The sequence below is a fragment of the Hydractinia symbiolongicarpus genome, chromosome 13 (assembly GCF_029227915.1).
Source record: "Hydractinia symbiolongicarpus strain clone_291-10 chromosome 13, HSymV2.1, whole genome shotgun sequence".
Classification (NCBI taxonomy): Eukaryota; Metazoa; Cnidaria; class Hydrozoa; order Anthoathecata; family Hydractiniidae; genus Hydractinia; species Hydractinia symbiolongicarpus.
Window position 1 is genome coordinate 15,817,468 of NC_079887.1, and position 18,437 is coordinate 15,835,904.

General features: G+C 33.2%; 2 protein-coding genes across 3 annotated transcripts; both read right to left on the reverse strand.

Moving 5' to 3' along the window:
• Positions 1-917: 917 nt before the first annotated feature.
• LOC130623127 (uncharacterized) lies at positions 918-2,057 on the reverse strand. Its single transcript, XM_057438619.1, has one exon. It carries the CDS (start codon positions 2,055-2,057, stop codon positions 918-920), a length of 1,140 nt encoding a protein of 379 aa, XP_057294602.1.
• A 4,620-nt stretch (positions 2,058-6,677) lies between these two features.
• On the reverse strand, positions 6,678-16,301 carry LOC130622879 (E3 ubiquitin-protein ligase znrf3-like). Of its 2 annotated transcripts, XM_057438332.1 has the most exons (8): positions 16,152-16,301; positions 14,828-15,083; positions 12,729-12,914; positions 12,351-12,436; positions 11,867-12,020; positions 7,661-7,843; positions 7,287-7,389; positions 6,678-7,141 (listed from the first exon to the last, which is right to left on the reverse strand). In XM_057438332.1, the coding sequence occupies exons 2-8, from the start codon at positions 15,023-15,025 to the stop codon at positions 6,747-6,749; spliced, it is 1,305 nt and encodes a 434-aa protein (XP_057294315.1). In that variant the 5' UTR covers positions 15,026-15,083; positions 16,152-16,301; the 3' UTR covers positions 6,678-6,746. The 2 variants fall into 2 exon arrangements, with proteins under 2 accessions (XP_057294315.1, XP_057294316.1); XM_057438333.1 differs by lacking the exons at positions 14,828-15,083; positions 16,152-16,301 and adding an exon at positions 13,179-13,423.
• Between the last annotated feature and the right edge of the window lie 2,136 nt (positions 16,302-18,437).

The window sequence follows — 18,437 nt, forward strand, 5'->3', positions numbered from 1 at the left end:
TTACGATGAAAGTTACCAGTCATACTCAATACTTTTCTAGTTTTTATATCAATCGCCTTGATTTAGTCTTTAGTCCAGTTTAAAATGCCGAATGTTGGTGTCAGGACAGGTAAAGCAAATGAGTTGTGAGCGATGTATTTGTCTTCAAATCGTCCACAAAGAATAAATGTGTTATGTCCTGGTTTCGGTTCCCGTTGTTACCAATGGAATATCCTTTAAGATTCTTTAGAAGGAATGACATGGGATTTAATGACAAAATAAACAAGAGAACTGACAAACTGTGCCCTTGAAATATGCCTTTTATGTATTCGATAGTGTCTGATTCGTACGATTCATTTTCGCCATTAATGCATACCTTTGTCGTCCATGTTTTTGTTAGTGAATCGATGGCATCAATCATAATCCTGGGAACCTTAGCAAGACGCAAAGACTCAATTATCCATGAATGCGGTACAGAGTCAAAGGCTTTTTGATAATCGAGCCAAATAGTGACTAGGTTGCGACGATTGTTTTTAACCTCGCTTAGCACCGTTTTGTTGATTAACTACTGTTCAACGCAACCCCAGACATCACGCTTCCCTCCAGCTTGTTCGGTGGTTATAATGTTGTTAACCTCACAGTGGTCTTGTAGAAAAACATTGATACAGCCTGTATACATTTTAAACATTAAATTTTGACAAGCGATTGGTCGATAGTTCTTAGCAAGATGTGTTTCTGCTGACTTGGGAATAAGCTGGGTACGTGCTCTGGTTAACCAACTTGGTAATTGTTGTCGTCCATTGTATGTATTGTCAAACAAATAGATTAAAGCATTTCTATAAAACGTTAAGTGTTTATACCAGTATCCTACAATTAGATCATTACCTGGAGCTTTCCCATTTTGCATCTTGCTTACGACTTTGCTAAGTATCTGTCCGTCAATGGTGTACTGATTTTGCCGGACATTGGTGCAGTAGTTGGTGCAATGTTTCAAGCCATGCTGCTTTATCGTTATGCATGACTTGTTTTGACCATAACTCTTTCCAGTAAGATTCGACATCTTCTTTCGGAGGTATGTCTTTAGTAGAGTTGTAATCTCCCTTCATTTGCCTGTACACTAACTTAGGGTTTTTTGCAAAATGTTTGTTTAATGTTCTTCGTTCCGAAGGTCGTTTTTGATATTTCAACCGTTCACTCGTTGCTTTTAGGTCTTGTTGAAGCATAGTTTTTTGATAGTTCATGTTCCTTATGCCGACATTTCCGTATCTCTTTTGTAGTATTTTTTTTATCTTGCGCTGATGATTTGTTAGCGTTCCGTTTTGTTGGCATTGTATTACGAGGTGGACATGCGATAGCTTTCGTCTGATGGAGTTAATCTTCTCTTCCAGGTTTATAATCCACCGCTTTTGCGGAGGCTTTGCCGCCTTTGACTTTTGTTCTCTGGCACAATTTAAATACTGGTTTACGGTGACTGCAGCTGTATATATTATGTTGTTAATATCTATATACGAAGGCGTTTTTTCTAGCTTTAGTTGTTGCAAGTATTCATCGGCTACCGTATTAATAGCTTGTATTATTTCATTATTGGGTTTCATTATTACTTTTGTTAGGAATGTTCTTTCTGTAATATCAAGCTTGTTAAAAGTATAAAAATTGCCCATGAACCTCTCACGCTGATGTTTTATCAGTTCGTTATTGCCTTCATCGGTCGATTCATTTGTAAGCAAAGGGGGAGTGTTTTGTTCAATAGGGTTGTTAACTTGCGCTGAGTTTATTGTTTGAGAAATAATTACCTCAACTTCTGTGTCCCTTGTTTTATCGGTTTCTTTTGTTAAATGCAAATTCTTTTTTTCAACAAACGTAGCTTGTTGTCGTAACTGCTTTGCGTTAAAATTTGAAAGTTCTGGATATAATTCGTCCCAAAATAATTTTAATCTGTTCATGTATCCTTTAGAGGGGTCACTCCTTGCTTTTATATAACATTTATATAAATCACGATTATGTTCATAAGTCCAAACAAAGTGGTGTGAATAATTTCTATTTCTACGGTAACTTACTGTTGTTTGCTCAGCCGCCATATTTACCAAGTTAAAAAAGTTAATAATATTTCTATGCAACAAAGTAATAAGTTCTTGCACTTTATCTTATACCAAACCACAAACAATGTAATGTCCAGCAATAAGAATAAAGCTTTATGCGACTTGTAAATACTGTAAATTCTTGTGAAAGATTATATAATCTTTTTCAGATTATAAAGTTTCATTCAGTACGTCCGTACACTTCCGTGTTATTTTTGTGTCACTTCTAAAAGGCGTATAGGCGATAAGTGTGGCAAGTTTGGTAAGGACGCCTCCCCTATATTTCCTGTTTTAGCAATAAATATTGTTTCCTTTTTGCTTAAAGTAAAAAATACAGTTTCATGAAAATTTTGCATCAGTCTGGCTCTTGTTCATAAATGCCCTCTTCCTGCAATTAAAGCATTGGCTTAGAGACAGTAATTGAATAACAACATGTCATTAATTCTGTTTGCAATGAAATATGATTTTTGCTTCTCATTATTCGAATGTTCTCTTTTTCAGATCAGCCGTTACCGACCATCAACATTTTCAAAAAAACTGAGCGAGAGAGTATAAGTTTTGAACGCCTAAATATTGAAACATTCAAATGCTAATTGTTGAACTAATGAAATGTTGAACTATATACTCAGTGTTTCAGAAGTTATTATGTTCAAATCATAAGTTTTATATAACAAATCTTTTATCGTGGAATTTTTAGATGTTATTTTTTTTTTAAATATTAGTATGTGTAAAATCTGTAATTTTAATGTTTTATTTCTTCAGTTGTATTGTATATACATTTTTTTTATAGGATTCTGAAAATTTGGCTAAGTTTTCCTAATTTTTTAGTAGTTGAGCCTGGAATTTTACAGTATATTTACTGCGTTCAAAAATATTTCCCACGTTGTTTTTTAGAAAAAAAGAGAAAATCGGTAAATTTTCAGCCTTACCATTGTTCTTATTTTGCTTTTGTTCAACAATTTTCAGCCTTACTGCTGTTCTTATAAAATTGTTCTTATAGAGAAAATAAGTGTATGTAATTTAAAGGGATCCCAAGGTACTTTTACAAGTTGGACTCATCTAAAAGATTTACATGAGAAATACTAAATGATATATTTACTTTTTGTTAAAACTTCATGTAACTTTTTAAATATTTATTTTTCTTGTCGCTCGACCGCCATTTTGGTTATCTTCGACCTACTTCTTTGTTAAAAAATTTTATTCTAGCTCCAGTCTTTTTTTAGTGGCACGTGACCCTGTTACGTATTATTTCGGTAGCCTTTAATTATTACTGACTGCATAGCCAGAACAGGGAGTCGTCTGGTCAAGCATAAACCCTAATTGGATCTGGGTAGCTCAAAATGAGCATTAAATACTCTAAGACTCCTCATTTAAGCCATGACCCCTCCTGGAAGTAATAGACAGAGTATATCCAAAGATATTTTTGGTATGTATAATTCTATAGTCACGTTCATACAGTATGTGAACAAAAGATACGCGCTATTTATTGACTTTAGCTCCTGATCGATGTTACCACAGTGATGTGTATGGAGAATTTCTCACTTAATTTTTTTCCCGTCTGTGATATTATATTTACTTTTAAAAAGTATAAAATAAATGCTTGTTGTAGTAAACGTCACACACAACAACTCGCACAGATCTCACAAGATCAACAAACTCATGAAAAACAAACCTTGTTGTAGTTCTTGTCGAAAATGGGGAAAACATTGACCATATCATACCCGTCCATTCAGTAGATACATATGTATAGATAAGATGGAGTCATGGAAGTATTGCTATGTTTTCACCGTAAATGCATGGGTCAGCTCCTCCCTTGGAGATAGAGACCTTCGGCGTTGTGTGTGGAAGAAGAAAGACTTTGCATGAGCAATGATTAAATTGACGATAAAAATATTGGTAAACATAGGCAGTGGTTGCTCTAGCCATCCATGTGGGTACAAAAAACACAGTCCGGAACTCTCAGTGTTATACGGATTTCATAAAGCTTTCGATAAGTAGAGCACACACAATGTACGTATAATGTCCCAACCTTAAAAATTCAAAGCACGAATGCTTGTTTGTAAAAGCTTCCAAGAAACGGATATTGTCTACCAAGAAAAATCTGAACTCGAAAACTATTTGAACCAATTTTTAAAGTTAGTAAAAAAAGATGCTTAGAAGAAGTAAAAGTTGCGAAAGAGAGATGATTGGTCGGGAAATATCATGCTCTCTCGCCTTCTTTTTATCGGTCGCTGAGAGTTGTATGGCGCGTTATATAACTGAAGGCACTGGTCACACGTCAGATTAACCCTTGAAGAAAATGCATTCCGATTGCATCATAGTTAGACCTTTTGACCGACAAAGAATATCTGCGCAAGTTACTTTTATTGAAGCCTTGTATTGCTGGACCACAGATAGGATTAACAAATAATGTCAAGGTATTGGTAATTCGCACATCACAAGAGGAAAAGTGCACTCCAAAGCAGCTTGGAACACCCCCTCTCGTCCTTGTCCCCCAACCGTGCTAATTCATTGGTCTGAACGTAAGGGACTATCAAAACAAAAGCAATGTTAACTCTAGCAAGTTCCAGAGAATTGCTTCGGCATGGAAACTCAAATTCGTGCCATAGGGAATTTACGGCAACATCAGACCTGTCGGTAACATTTGGCGATTGCAGTGAGTTAACAAAAATATATATCAATTGCTTTCCTCCACGACAGTCTTTCTGCAGATAGAGAACAGAAGACGAAGGTATGTCAAGAATTCGATAATAAAAACTAACAGATCTGACACCTACATTTATTTCTTCCTAACCACCTTGAATCACTAAATGCTCTTTGCATTACTAAGCAAAAAATATATTGGATTATTGAATGATTAATGATTACGTTGCAATAAAGCCGAGCGGATTAAAGATTATAAGTTCTTAATCTAAGTTGACCAACCCTCACCCTCGACAAAAACCTGTCTCACCATGAGATAATGAAAACACATTTCTTTGTACGTCTTGGTAAAACCTTTGGTGCACCCTAATCCGGCAACTAGCAAAAAATATTACAGCATTATGATTAGAATCGACAATACCTTTCATATACTATTTGATCTTGTTCGTTTGTTTTATCGGTTCATCGATAATTTTCGTAACATCGCAGTCGCACTGGATAAACCAAGCCACGGGAAAAGTATTGCACCTGTTTAAAAAAAAACAGTTCGTGTTTCGTGTCTCCATACAACGCATCATGTATGTCTCTTGCAACATATTTCCAATCCATTCACATTCAACATAGCTGAAACTTCGCTTTTCTACAATAAATACCTTCTCTGACGTGCTCAGCATGCGGTAGCATTTTTCACTTTTACTTTGCTTTAGCCCTGGTACACACGGTGTTTGTGCAAAGCTGCTTGTTTGCTTTACTTCCTTATCTCTGCTGTAAAAAGATATCCAAAGATACTTTTTCTTTATTTTAATTGCGTCGCGTCGTAGGATATATAGCTACCATGTGAGAGCAAAACTTCACTTGTAAACAAATCCTTCAATGGTTCCCAAACTAGCAATATCGATCTACTTACTCCTTTTTCTTTTCCTGATCCCAGTACAGCAACCTAACCATTTCTTAAAAAGACCTTACAATTTCTGGAAAATTTCCTCCCAGATTGCAGAAAAAAGTATTATCGTAAAATGCCCCAAAATGTCTCTTAAAGTTTGTTCACAAACTCGTGAACTTCGTTAATATAATGAAATTACGGAGGAGCAGTTGCTAATGTGTGGAATTTATGACGTTTATTTCATTCTATGATGTAAAAAACCACTTATAAATATAACTTTAGGGCCTGGGGTTTAAGTTGGCCATCATTGCTGGGCAGAAAGAAGGGTCGTTGGTAACATTACAATGAGTACTTGCAGCCGTATAACTATGCAAATATTTGATGTCTTAAAAAGAATTGATTCCTACGTTACAGAAAACTTATTTATCTGTATGGTTAAACTTATTTGTATGGTTAAACTTTAATGTTTATGTTGAACCAGGTAAGTAACCTTGTTTCTCTTTTGCCAGTCCAGCATCTAACAGCTTTACTTAGAATACTAGAAAGTAGAAGGCAAAATTTTTACCTTTAATTGCATATTTAGGTGCCACCGTGCTTCCCAGGACAGAGCATCTAAAACACACCGCAACGACAAAAAGTTGCATTGAAAAACTAACTACATTGGACGTTTCGTACCCATGGTAGGTACGTAACCCTAAAACATTGTTCTTACTGCGTAATTAACAGACACAACAACATATTTTAAAATTCTATATTTTCTTTTTAATAAATACTGTATTATTTTTTAGTATCATCACTTCCAACATCGTGCCATGACTCTTCTACACCTATGATATTCTGACGAAACGGTTTTATTACAAAGTCGCCGGTCGGAATATCATAGGCGTAGAAGAGCTCTTGAGGTTGCATCACTTCGTTACTTTTCTCTTCATTAACTGCCCAAACATCCAAGGCTGAATTTTTACATCTTCTCATCAGCATGCTGAGCGATTCTTTAGGTTAATATCTTTCAAAAATGCCACATAAATGACACTTTCTTGATTTGATGTAACAACGATTTTATAATTCTCTTCAATTAGGAAACACAAGAAAGGTGCGCAGAAGGATGGTAGGTATCTTCTGTTATCAAAGAAGGTAGTAAAAATTATACAAAAGACTTTTCGTTAGCTGTCTGCTTCACTATCATTTCTGTTCTTTTCACAAACATCTTCCGAACTACTTTGTAGTATTGTTTGACTTTTTAAACATTTATGTGTCTCTTGAAGAGTTTCGTTCTCACTGGAAGAATCGTTTCTACACGAGTGTTTCTTAGCGTGCCTTGGACACCAACGAAATCTGTACGATTCAGGAACTGATTGTTCTTTGCATGGATGCATAAAATATACATCGTTTTTTTCCCTACCCTGAGGGATGCTTCTTGTAGAAGTTTCTGTATGTACAAGTAAGTTTTGTGAAGTTTCTGGGCTTGTTGTTTCATTGGTGGCATCAGGTCTTCTGAATAGGAGTGTTTGTAGCAAATTTCTCCGGCGTTGCAACTTGCACTTTTTCTTTTTAGAATCTGAAAACAACATTTTAAAAATAGCAGTTACGTCAACAACAACCAAAACAAACAAAACAACAACAACATGATATAAACAACAACATGATATAAACAACAACATGATATAAACAACAACAAACAACAACAACAAAGACTTGCTTACCCACAATAGTGTACATGCACAGCGGACAAGTAAAGTTCTCGATTAGCCAAGGATCGATGCACTGTTTGTGATACTCGTGTTGGCATGGCAACACTCGAATATCCTAGAAAAAGTATAAATATTGATTTATTTAAGTTTTGCATTACAGAGATGTCGTTTTATTTTGAGGCGTGGAAGTGGAATCTTACTTCAACCTCGCTCCCAGGGTTTTTCTACGCTTTTGGAGCTGTTCCGTCAGAATGTTTTAGGCGCAGAAATGCGCCCCCAGGAGACGAGATCAGGGTTCATTAAAGTACACCTGGAGGATATCAAAAAGAGACACAAAGATCCTCTTTCACAGTACTCAACAGATCTTTAAATTTCCATTTTCATACCTTTCCATTCTGATGAAGTTCTTCCAAACATATTGTACAATTATTCATATCAAACGCACACTGCTTTATTTCATCGTTATTGTTCTCGATTTCGTAATGACACGTCTTTACCTCCATCTCCTGTAAAGCTTTCACAGCATGGCGAGTCATTGAGATCTTTTTTCTCCGATGTCTGCATCTTATCTACAATAAGAAAATGTACGGATGAACGATAGGTAAAGATTTTAATGTGAAGGATATCCCACCCTCATTTCCAGAACTTTGGGGTCTTTTCTTATATGCACGGCGGGTAAAAACGGTCCAAGAAATGCTTATCAAAAGCGTCCGCGTTTTTCGGCCCGTAGGTTTTTAAAAACGGTCGAGGACCGTAAGTATTATATCTTTGGTACATGGTACCATACTTTTATCTGGTATGTGTTTTAAACGTGTCTGATGGTTTTACGAGCGCTAGAATTTGAAAGTCGAATAAATTTTCTTTCGATCGAATATAAACATGCTTATGTTGAACATCGTGGAATGTCTTTTTAGCTGTCTTGAAATAGTGCCTCTTTCAATTTTACCCTTCCAGTAACAAACTTTGTTGGGTATAGAATAGTATTAAATGGTATTATTTTTCTATTTGAAGGCATTAAAACGCAAGTTGTAAGACGAATCTTCAATTCTGTTGTTTTACATTTTTTAATTTTGAAGTTTTTTTGGTAAATAAAAGCAACGGAAGTATGGGAAAATTGTAGTAAGCTACGTATGGCAGTCTCAGGAATTAAGAAATGGCGGCCATTTTTAAATTGTTTCTTTTTTATTATATTCTGTAAACTAAGGTGTGTTAATGGTCTATCTGGCTATGTCCTATGAGTATAAGTATATTTTAGGTCTCATATAGCCGACTTCTCAATTTTTCACAATATATACAAGAAACCCATCCATATAAAAAAAATTAAAACTTGTCTTTAAAGCTAGCTAGCTAGCTAAATATTTTGTGGATGTGTTGTCCCATTGTATAGCTATAGCTAGCTATGCTTTATTCTGACTAAATTTTCTCATGTATTAATTTTTTCGCAAGTTTTCATTCATCCACAAGTAACAAGGAAAAATTTAGGGTTTTTAGGCAAAATAGATGCGTTAAACCGTAGCTAGCTAGAGTTCTGTGTATAGATGAGCGAATGTTTACAAAGTTCTGTATATGTACGCGCATTCTTACAGGCAATAAAAGAAGGACCACATAAGAAAAACTATTTCCACTAATTTATATATTTAAGGAATAAACGATCTAAAAGGAGCTGGAATTGGAATACCGTTTTTTTTAATTAAGAAAAGAAAAATGTTTTTTCCCTATAAATAACGAACTTGTGTTTATATATATATACGTTTATTCTTATTTTTTTTAAAACATTCCAAGACATAAAAATTCATTTCTTTGTGTCATTCGCCAAAATAAATTCCGTTAAAATAAACATTTTTTTGTATTCGCCAAATTAAATCCTCGCCAAATTTTATAAAATTTATCATTCGCAAAATTAAATCCCCGCCAAGTATTCCATTTTGGTCATTCACCATTAAATACTCTCCAAAATTTATCCACTTAAGATAGTAAATAAAAATATCCTCTCTTTTTCATCTTCTTTTTCTAAAATGACAGATAATAACTTTTCTTTTCTATATATATATATAATATATATATTTATAATTACCTATGTTTTTAGATCATGTATAATGATGTCAGATTTAATTGATTCATATGCAGAGTTGGACGAAAAAAATATCCTCGTCATCAATTTAATAAAGTTTCACTTCGATACAATTTTAACATCTCTTAATCGAAAAATTCAAGCAAAACAAACTTTGTATAATCCCTTCAAAGTTGTCATTAATGAACGTGTCCATTCCGAAATATTTTTAGCTGTTTATAAAGCCATTCGCGACTTCCGCACAGCTTACGGTAGAGAATTGATTGTTAAGAAAGACAAAAGTGGTATCATTAAAGAAATTAGTATTATTTTTCACCATCTTGGGTCATTGAAATTCCATTTATCAAACTTGTCTAGCCTTGATATCAATAAAATATTCAAAAAGAAGTTTAAAAGCAATGCCGTCGGTGATATAATATGTGACGATGAAAAAAAATGTATTTTACATTACAAAGTGTCAACAAAGACATTAAATATAACTGCATCGTACAAAGTTGTCAATCAATATGGTATGGTATGTAGTTATTGACAGAATTGGATTTTTATCCTAGTTAAATGTTTTTATTTTGTTGTATTTCTATGCCATGCCTCCTAAAGGAAAGTCAAAGGCACAAAACATTAAGTTTTCCCAGTTAGGAAAATATACATCAAACAGAAAAAAAATCAACGATATGGATTTGAAAATTTCAAATCAGAGTAACCTAATTGAGGAAAAACAAAAACAATTAGCAGCATTGAGCAGTGAGATAACTTTGATTGAAAGGGATGTTGATAAGTTAAGAAATAGATTAGCTAGAAAAAGAAAACGTGTTAGACACCTAAACTATGAGTGTAGTAAGAATAGAGTGGACTCTGAAGTCAAATTTAGCATCAGCAAGGTAACAGCTGAGAGGCGTAGTAAATTCCCATCATCTAGTGATTTAAATAGATCAGCAAAAGATACACGTCGTCTGGAAACATTTGAAGCTTGTTCTGCCATTCACGGAGGGTCTAAGGAATCTGTTCAGCCGGTTATGTTTGGTATGATTGACACATTGTGTTCGAAAATCCCCTCAAAAATGTTTGCAAAAAGTTTATTGAATGCTAAATCATCTGTAGTAAAACAGATAAAGGAAACTACCATCAAAATAGCAAATGAAGAATTTTACAATTCAGAAGATAATAAACTACGTTCTCTCAATGTTTTTTTTACATTTAATGTTTTTTGCTGCCTCCATCCCATCTTCTTTTTATTTTTTATTATATGCAATAATGAGTAACGGTAGCTACGAAAGCCATAAAATAACAATAATTTATCCATTTTTTACTCGTTATATACCAAATCAAAACTTTAAACACTTGCAGCAACCTTTCAGTGTGTTTAGCCAGGTAGCCATTTTTATTTTTCTACAAATCTCTCCATCGCGCTGCTGTTGTACCTGCTATTGTGAAAACCTAGGTTGCAATTGAAGGAGTGTCGAATTGCGGCGCAAACTCCATGTAACAATCCTTGACAAAATAGCCAGGCCGTTTGAAAAATACGAGTTAAGCATTTTCACACGGGAAATAGCCCGCCGTGATGAAAAAAGTAAAAATCCCTGGAAACGAGAGTGAAAGAAATTCCCATATCCCTAACCTAGCTTTTGGATGCAAACAATGACATGTCATTGATCACTTGATAAAAACCGAATACTTCGGTGCTCAAAAATTAAAACGAGTAAAGAAATTTAGTTTTTCAGAATTTTATTAAGTTTGAGCACTCTATAAATACAGCCTCGATCCCAGGACCACAATCATGTAGAAAACATAATGAAACAGCACGGCTTATTTCGAATTTAGCCACCACTAGTAATCACATTGGTTGTTTCTATATTAGAATCGCGCATTTGTTCAGAGCAGATTTACCAATTACGATCTTAGGTTATTTGGTTAAATCCATACTCTCGAAACATACTAATTGTTGTTGACGCCAACACGGCTATTTTTTCCTGTAGTTCGCAATCTTTGTATGCTGCGACGTGGATTATTTTTTTGTGTGGACGCGCCTAAAAATGCCACTGACAGATTTTACACGCTCTATACCTGGCGTACACGCAACTGTAGCGACAGAGTAGTGACCAATTCATTTTTTGTCCGTGTTAAAAATGACTAAAAAACTTCTTTTGTTTCATAATATTTTTCTATGATTGCAGTTGTCTCTTTTTTCATATCTTACGAGATCTGTCAATAAGCGCAGTGTGAATGAGAAGCAGAAGAGCCCTGGGATAAGGCCGCTGTAAAAAATCAAAGAACTTCCTAGGTTTTTAGTTTTAAAACCAAAAATTGTAATTTGTATCGCGTGTTCAAGATTATTTAAGTCGCGACATTATTTGCTCACACCTACATTCTCTGCATTCCCATGTTAATAAATACGGGTTCTATATTCTTTTTTTTATGTGCAGGCTGTTCTGACTTATCTGAAAAGATATCCCAATTACTTAGGGTAACATTCTCCTTTTTCGTTGAAATAGCAAGAACTAAAATTTGCATAAAAGAAACGTACCTTGATGATCAAGAGTAAGCAGAGTAAGGAAATGATGATAAAGAAAGCCATAAAGATGGCCATATCTAAATAATTGTCTTTATCTTCTTTGCTTTCGTTTTTCGTTAGAAGATTTCTCTCTAGAGTTGTAATTTTAATAAACGGTTTCTTTTTTCTAAAAAGTAAATATATTTTTTGTTTTCCAGAGACCGTTTTCCTGAGAGACCCGAAGTTAACTCAAACTGGTATAAGTCACTTCAGTCCACTTTGTGTTTCTCAGGACTGTTCACGTAAATCTTTATTACTTCGAGCGAAGGGAAACTCACTTTGGGTGACATTTCACTTCGCTCAAATTGACAAAAGTAAAGCCAGTGCAAGAATTCCATAAAACTACTTCAGCACGATGCGAAATGCGATTCTCAATCGATAGGAATGCTTGAAAATCACGAGCCAAAAATATTTGGATTTCTACGGAAGTAAAATTATTAACAAGATGTTCACTCACCTTTTCAAAAGTTTTACAATTTTCTTGGAAGTGCGTTTGGCTAGTATGACCACAGGCTCATCAAATTTCTGATGTGAATGTTGTAACTAAAAGATCGATGTTTTATCTATAAAGGTGGTGTACTAGCCGAATATTCTGACATTAATAACGGTAATAATAACTGCCGTTCTCTTCATATTGGGGAAAAAGGTAAATTTACGGAACAAGTTTTCAACCAATGTATTAATAATCGCACATAATTATTATACATAAACTAACAAAAAATGTTAAAAAAAAAAGTTCGTCACTTGTACAAGAAATATTTTAGGAAAAGTAATTCGCACACTTCTGTTGTTAAACTACTGCACACGGAAGAATCACTTTATATACCACAGTTACCTTTCTTTTTAAGGAGATGTTTCCCGTCATATCAAAGATGACAGCTTTTGCGCCTCTTCGTGACGCCATCTTTACTATGCGTCTAACAGAAGAATGACATTTGTGTTGCTTTGAAATCTCAATAAAAGCAATCCATCCTTGTGAAGAACGATTACGAAGGCGAGGTGGAGTACAAATGTCATTGAGCTAAAATAGAATAGATGCAATGCTGAAATTATAGTAGCAAGCCACGTGTTTTTAATACCAATTGGACGAGCAAAATTATAGCGAAAATGTTATTAATTTTCTCTTTTCTCTCCCGAAGCAATACCCGAGAAATGAAGAAATAACCAAGCAAGAAACTGTTGCAGAATAAATTGTTCAATTTTTGCAGAACTTGTCTTGCAGGCTTATAATATAAAAAACTAAAAAAAACACATTTCCAGGGCAAATAAATGAAAAAACACTAACACCGCAGGCTGAAGTCAAATTTACTGGTTCATATGCAAGAATTGCATCTCCCATAACGATTTTACGATTTCATAAACTGAAATTATAGCCGTGTTTTTTGCGTTCAAAATGGCTGCGTGCAGGTCATTCCGGGTCTTGCGCAAAGTGAATAATCCAAATTGTTTCACGGTTAACGACTGGCGTATTTCATATTTTAGGATGTCAGAAATAAAAACGTATTGTTCCCTGTACCGCTAAGGTTTTAATGACTGAGAAACTGTCATAAAATCAAACTCATTTAATGTCTAATTGCGCTCATTATTAAAATTAACTACCCTTTGTTATGAACGCTGTTTTTGATAATACCGGACATAATTAACTTTCAAAGGCACCTTTTATAAAACCTCCCATGTTTGTATCTGTTGTATTATACATATTAATTTGACGTTTTATTTGTTTCTCCTGAAAATAAGTTCGGTGGTTCTTGTTTTATCTTTTTTTCTGTTGTTTTTGTTTTGTTGTTTTTGTTGTTGTTGTTTTTTTCCATGTATCGTTTTTTAATGTCTTTGGTTGAATACCTTATTGATAAAAAGGTCTGCGTTTTTAGTTGGTAGATATATTAGTTGTCTCCACAAAATTTGCAAAAATTTTTACCGACTAAATTTTACAAATTCTACAAATTTACGTCACTTTTTTCTAGCTAATTTGGTTGAGTTTAAAGCATTTGAAGTATATAGAAAGAAGTTATAACAAATTCAACTTTTTTTAGTACAAATTTGGTAATTCTTTACTGAGTTTCTTTACCGATAAGATATTGTTGTTAACGAATCTGAAAATAATATTAATCTGGCCTTAGCAAAAGTTATAACGGCACTGCGAATGCATAACTTTCATAAAAAAGACATTTTTTATGCATAAAGAAATTATTTTTAGTCTCATGCGGTAAAAATCAAATTCCGAAAGCAATTAACGATTTTATCGGCAAAAATAGCTAATTTTTGCGGCTCCGTTTGAGTCATTAATTTAGGAAGTCTAAATTAATTCGAATTCAGTTCGGGACTTATTAATTTTCTGTATCTACAAAAAGTTGGTACTAAAATATCGCATAAGTCATCTAAAGATTTTAAAGATATTACAGATATTATTATATTACATTATTATTTATATTTAAGGATTTTATACCCTTTTGGGCATTTTTGAACTTTTTTCCTTCAAAATTGAAATTCATGTAAAAAACATGGAAAACATTTTTTCTTAAAAAGGTTTTGTTATCGAATTGTGTTACAAGAATATTTTTTTTCTGTTTATACTTTGAAATATGTATAAAGTATAAAAAATATAATTTTTTTTCCCAAAAACTTACTTAAATTCTAGATAGTATGGTTTTCTTATAAACCAGTTTTATAACATATAAATTGACAAATAAATATAAGATTTGATTAGAAATACTAAATTTAAACATTTAAACAAAATTAAACAGATTACTAAGGAAAAAATACATGTAACAACTAAAGGAAAAAAGAATCAAAAAGTAAATAAATTCTCTTCAAGAAATTAACGTAATAAATTCTCTATTTTTTGAATCCTTTATACCTTAGTTCTGATAGGTTTATAGAATTTTAGTTAAAAATTTAAAAAGCAAATTTCTCAAAGAAAATAAGGATATTTACCTGGAACAATCTCCCATATGTGTAAATTGATTTTCTCGAGCTTGCTAGGACGCCTTTGAACTTATATCCAGACGCCATCATAGGATCAGCTTCTGTGTGAACGACCAACTCAACAGAAGGACGATTTGTTCGAGATATTCGTGTTTCGAACGCTCTCAAAAACACAAGAAGATAGCTACATACGAATATATACTGCATTTTCAGGTTTTTTGCTTGGCGTGAATAAATACTTTGGCTTCTCAACTTTTTATCTTTACTAAAACAACAACAATAAAACGAACATGTACCGTCTACAAAGTCAACTGTGTTTTGTATTGTGTCGTAAAGTCACGTTTATTTTTCACACAAGACTCATACAGACTAAATGGCACACGTAAAAAACGCGGAACCCCTTTGACAAGACGAAAATCGTATTAGGTAACAAAACAGAAATATCAATAAACACGTGACGTCACTTGATATCACAAAGCGTTGGCTATTGTCTAGAGGGTTATGCGATGTTTTGTCAAAGGTTAACCGCAATGAAATCGATGCGTTTTTAGTTTTTGAATGCTTTGAAAGGATTCATTAATCTACATGTAATTATATCTAATTATTTAAATTGGATTCAAATCTTTAAAGAGAGTCATCCTGTGCAGGATGTGTTTATTTAATGACAATTTCTTGTCAACAAAGGATGAGGTTATTAAAAATAACAAACTTTAATTTAATACGCATAAAGATATTGTACACTAAAAGGAAAGTTTTGTTAGTGTAAACAAGGTCTTAAATTGCTAAGGTATGGTCTCTTCTTGCAAAAAAATTAAAATTTATTTAGTCTCGCAATAGCGAAACACTCTTTGTTATAAGAATAATTTTAGGACTTTAGGAATCGAGGCTAGACTCAACAATACAGAACAATAAGTTCTTTTCAGCAAATATAAAAATAAGGCTGAATTATTTTATATTTTTTATGCTTGTTTGGTTTATCTGTTTTTATATAGTTAAGGATAGTAAAGTATATTTTTATTTAAAAAATTATAGTTTTTACCAAACTGTGATATTAAAAAATCATTTAGAAAACGTCAACCAAAAAGACAGTGTATAAATAACACAAGATAAGCTAGAACGAAAAATAGAAAAGAGTTTTAACTATTATATATACAAAAAAAATTATTAGCCACAGCAAAAAAAAGCGAATTGAGTAACCTTCAGAAGTAAATAAAGCTTTAGAGGAAGTCGAACAAATTTTTTTTAAAAAACCCTTTGCCGGGATCCTGTTTAAACAAAAACATGTAGAGTTGAAAAAAAACTGATAACTAAAAATTTATTTTTACTAACTTACCAACGGGAAAACCTTTGTAGAAAATAGTAAAAAATAATCGACTTTCAAAGTTTAAAATCCTGACTTCTTCTTAGAAAACTTTTTTTTTTTTACTAACCTCAACATTTCTAATATTATTAAGAGATGTGTTTCTTATTCATATCTCGTGTTTTTTAAAAGGAATTTTTTTTTTCATATACATATGATATTTAGCTAAAATTCTACTTTCAAAATACATGCCGATAGACAAAAGCTTATTCTAACTTTTGATTATTATAATGTAGGTGTTATGTAGAAGAAAAGTTTAGCGCCAACCAATTTAACTTTTGTATTTATATATTTAAAGATGATCTATGCGATAAAATACGGGGGTTAAACTTACAAGTTTTTTTGAACGGGTGGGATCGAATGAAACATTTCTTTCTCAACTTTTGGCTTATCAAAGTGCTTGTTCATTCTTATGATACTTGTCTGATTTTTAATACTAGCTACTTTATTTTTATATTTTTATAAGAACGTAACGCATAAATTTTATTGGGACTGGGTATGCTTATCTGCTTGCAGACAAGTATTAACTATTGTCAATAATTGTACAAATTATATCCATTTCACGTTACTGAGAAATGCTGAAAGAAAATTAGAGGGAGAAATATTGCAACCAAGCTTCTTTATTTAAATCCTGTCTTGTCCTAGTTTCACTAAACCCTTCTTTATAATGAAATTTAGGAAGAAAGGGAAAAAGGCTTCAATTTACAATCCTGTTCTCAAGACCACACGGCGTCATGATGTCAGGAAAATTGAAAAATGGCCTGGAGAAAAAGTTTATTAGTTCAGACATTGTTTTTTAATAATCCGCCATAGACACTGAAATACAGTCAATTAATTCACGGGTTTTTTCTGCCATATGTAATAATGGTTACAAGCGTAACAAACTTCTCAGCAATGTGTTCTTACTCGTTAAACGTTCAAATGTTTTATTCTACAAGAAAAAGTTCCCAGCAAACAAATTTTTTTTCTCGAGTGTGGATGGTGTGTTTTACAAAGTTTTTAGTTTGTCGACCGAAAAAAACATTCTTGGTTCTCTTTTTGGCTGATAGCTTCCATACTACACGGGCGCTCTGAGGCTCGTGTATTTATAAAATTGCTTTTATACAAAAGCGTATATAATCTATAGTTTACACTATTGGCCACCTGTCTTCCCGCCAAAAAATATATTCGTTTAGCCAACCACTAACATATCGAAAAAACATCTAAATTAGGCTAAAATAATAACAACCAATGAACACAAAAACCAGCCGTTACAAGTTTATCACCCTTTTTATTTTTTTTCTTACCCCCGTTTTTTAGTTCTTCAGTGTTACCGTCTTTGTTACATTACACTACGCGCTGTGATCCATTTCATGTAGTTTCTTCAACTCGTATTTATTATTTATTATTTTACGAAATTAAATATTCTATCAGCAAATTAAATTTATTGTTTTTCACAAAGTAAATTTTAAAAATATTGCATATTGAAAATATTCGGACAAGGTTTATTGAATTTCAATTTAAAAGTATCTCTTTGCGATTTTTTTGTTTTGTATACTTTCCGCCTTTTAATTTTTTTAACTTATTATGACGTCACTTTAATTGAAAATAAGGCGCGCAAGGCTTCCTTTGAAGCGCGCTAAATATAACTTCGAAAAATAGGTGTATATTAGCATTGTTTAGAAGAAAATTTTAAAAATTAATTTTTAAATTCTGTTAAAATTAATGATTAGTTTTGTCCCTAGGATCTCTTGTGAACCTACTTTATTCCATCAAAAATTCGCGGTCATTTTAATTTCGCGGTATTTTTGCCCAAAATCGCATTTCGCGGCATTTTAAATTCGCGGTTAAAGCCAAAATACACATTTCGCGTCATTTTAATTTCGCGGTCCAAGAGAAAAAGCGAATTTTGCGGCATTTTAATTTCGCGGTTCAAGAAGAATTAAAAACTAATTTTTAAGTTTTTTTTAAAAAATGCCTTTTTTCACTTATCGTAGACATAAAAAAGACATTGTTTAAAGAGAGATTTGCGATTATATTTTCTCAACAAATAACCATTCTCCCGAAAGATTGGCGAATACGTCTGTGACGTTTCGTTGCGGTTCAAAAATCTCGTCATCTTCGTCATCACTTTTCTCGTCTGATTCACAGGGGTCATAACCATGGAGCTGCTGATCTTTCTCGACATTTCTAGAAAGGGCGTGATGTTGTTTACGCTTTCGGGTTGAGCCGTCGACATCAAAGGATCGATATCTTGGAAGAAGTCCAATTCTGGTAAGG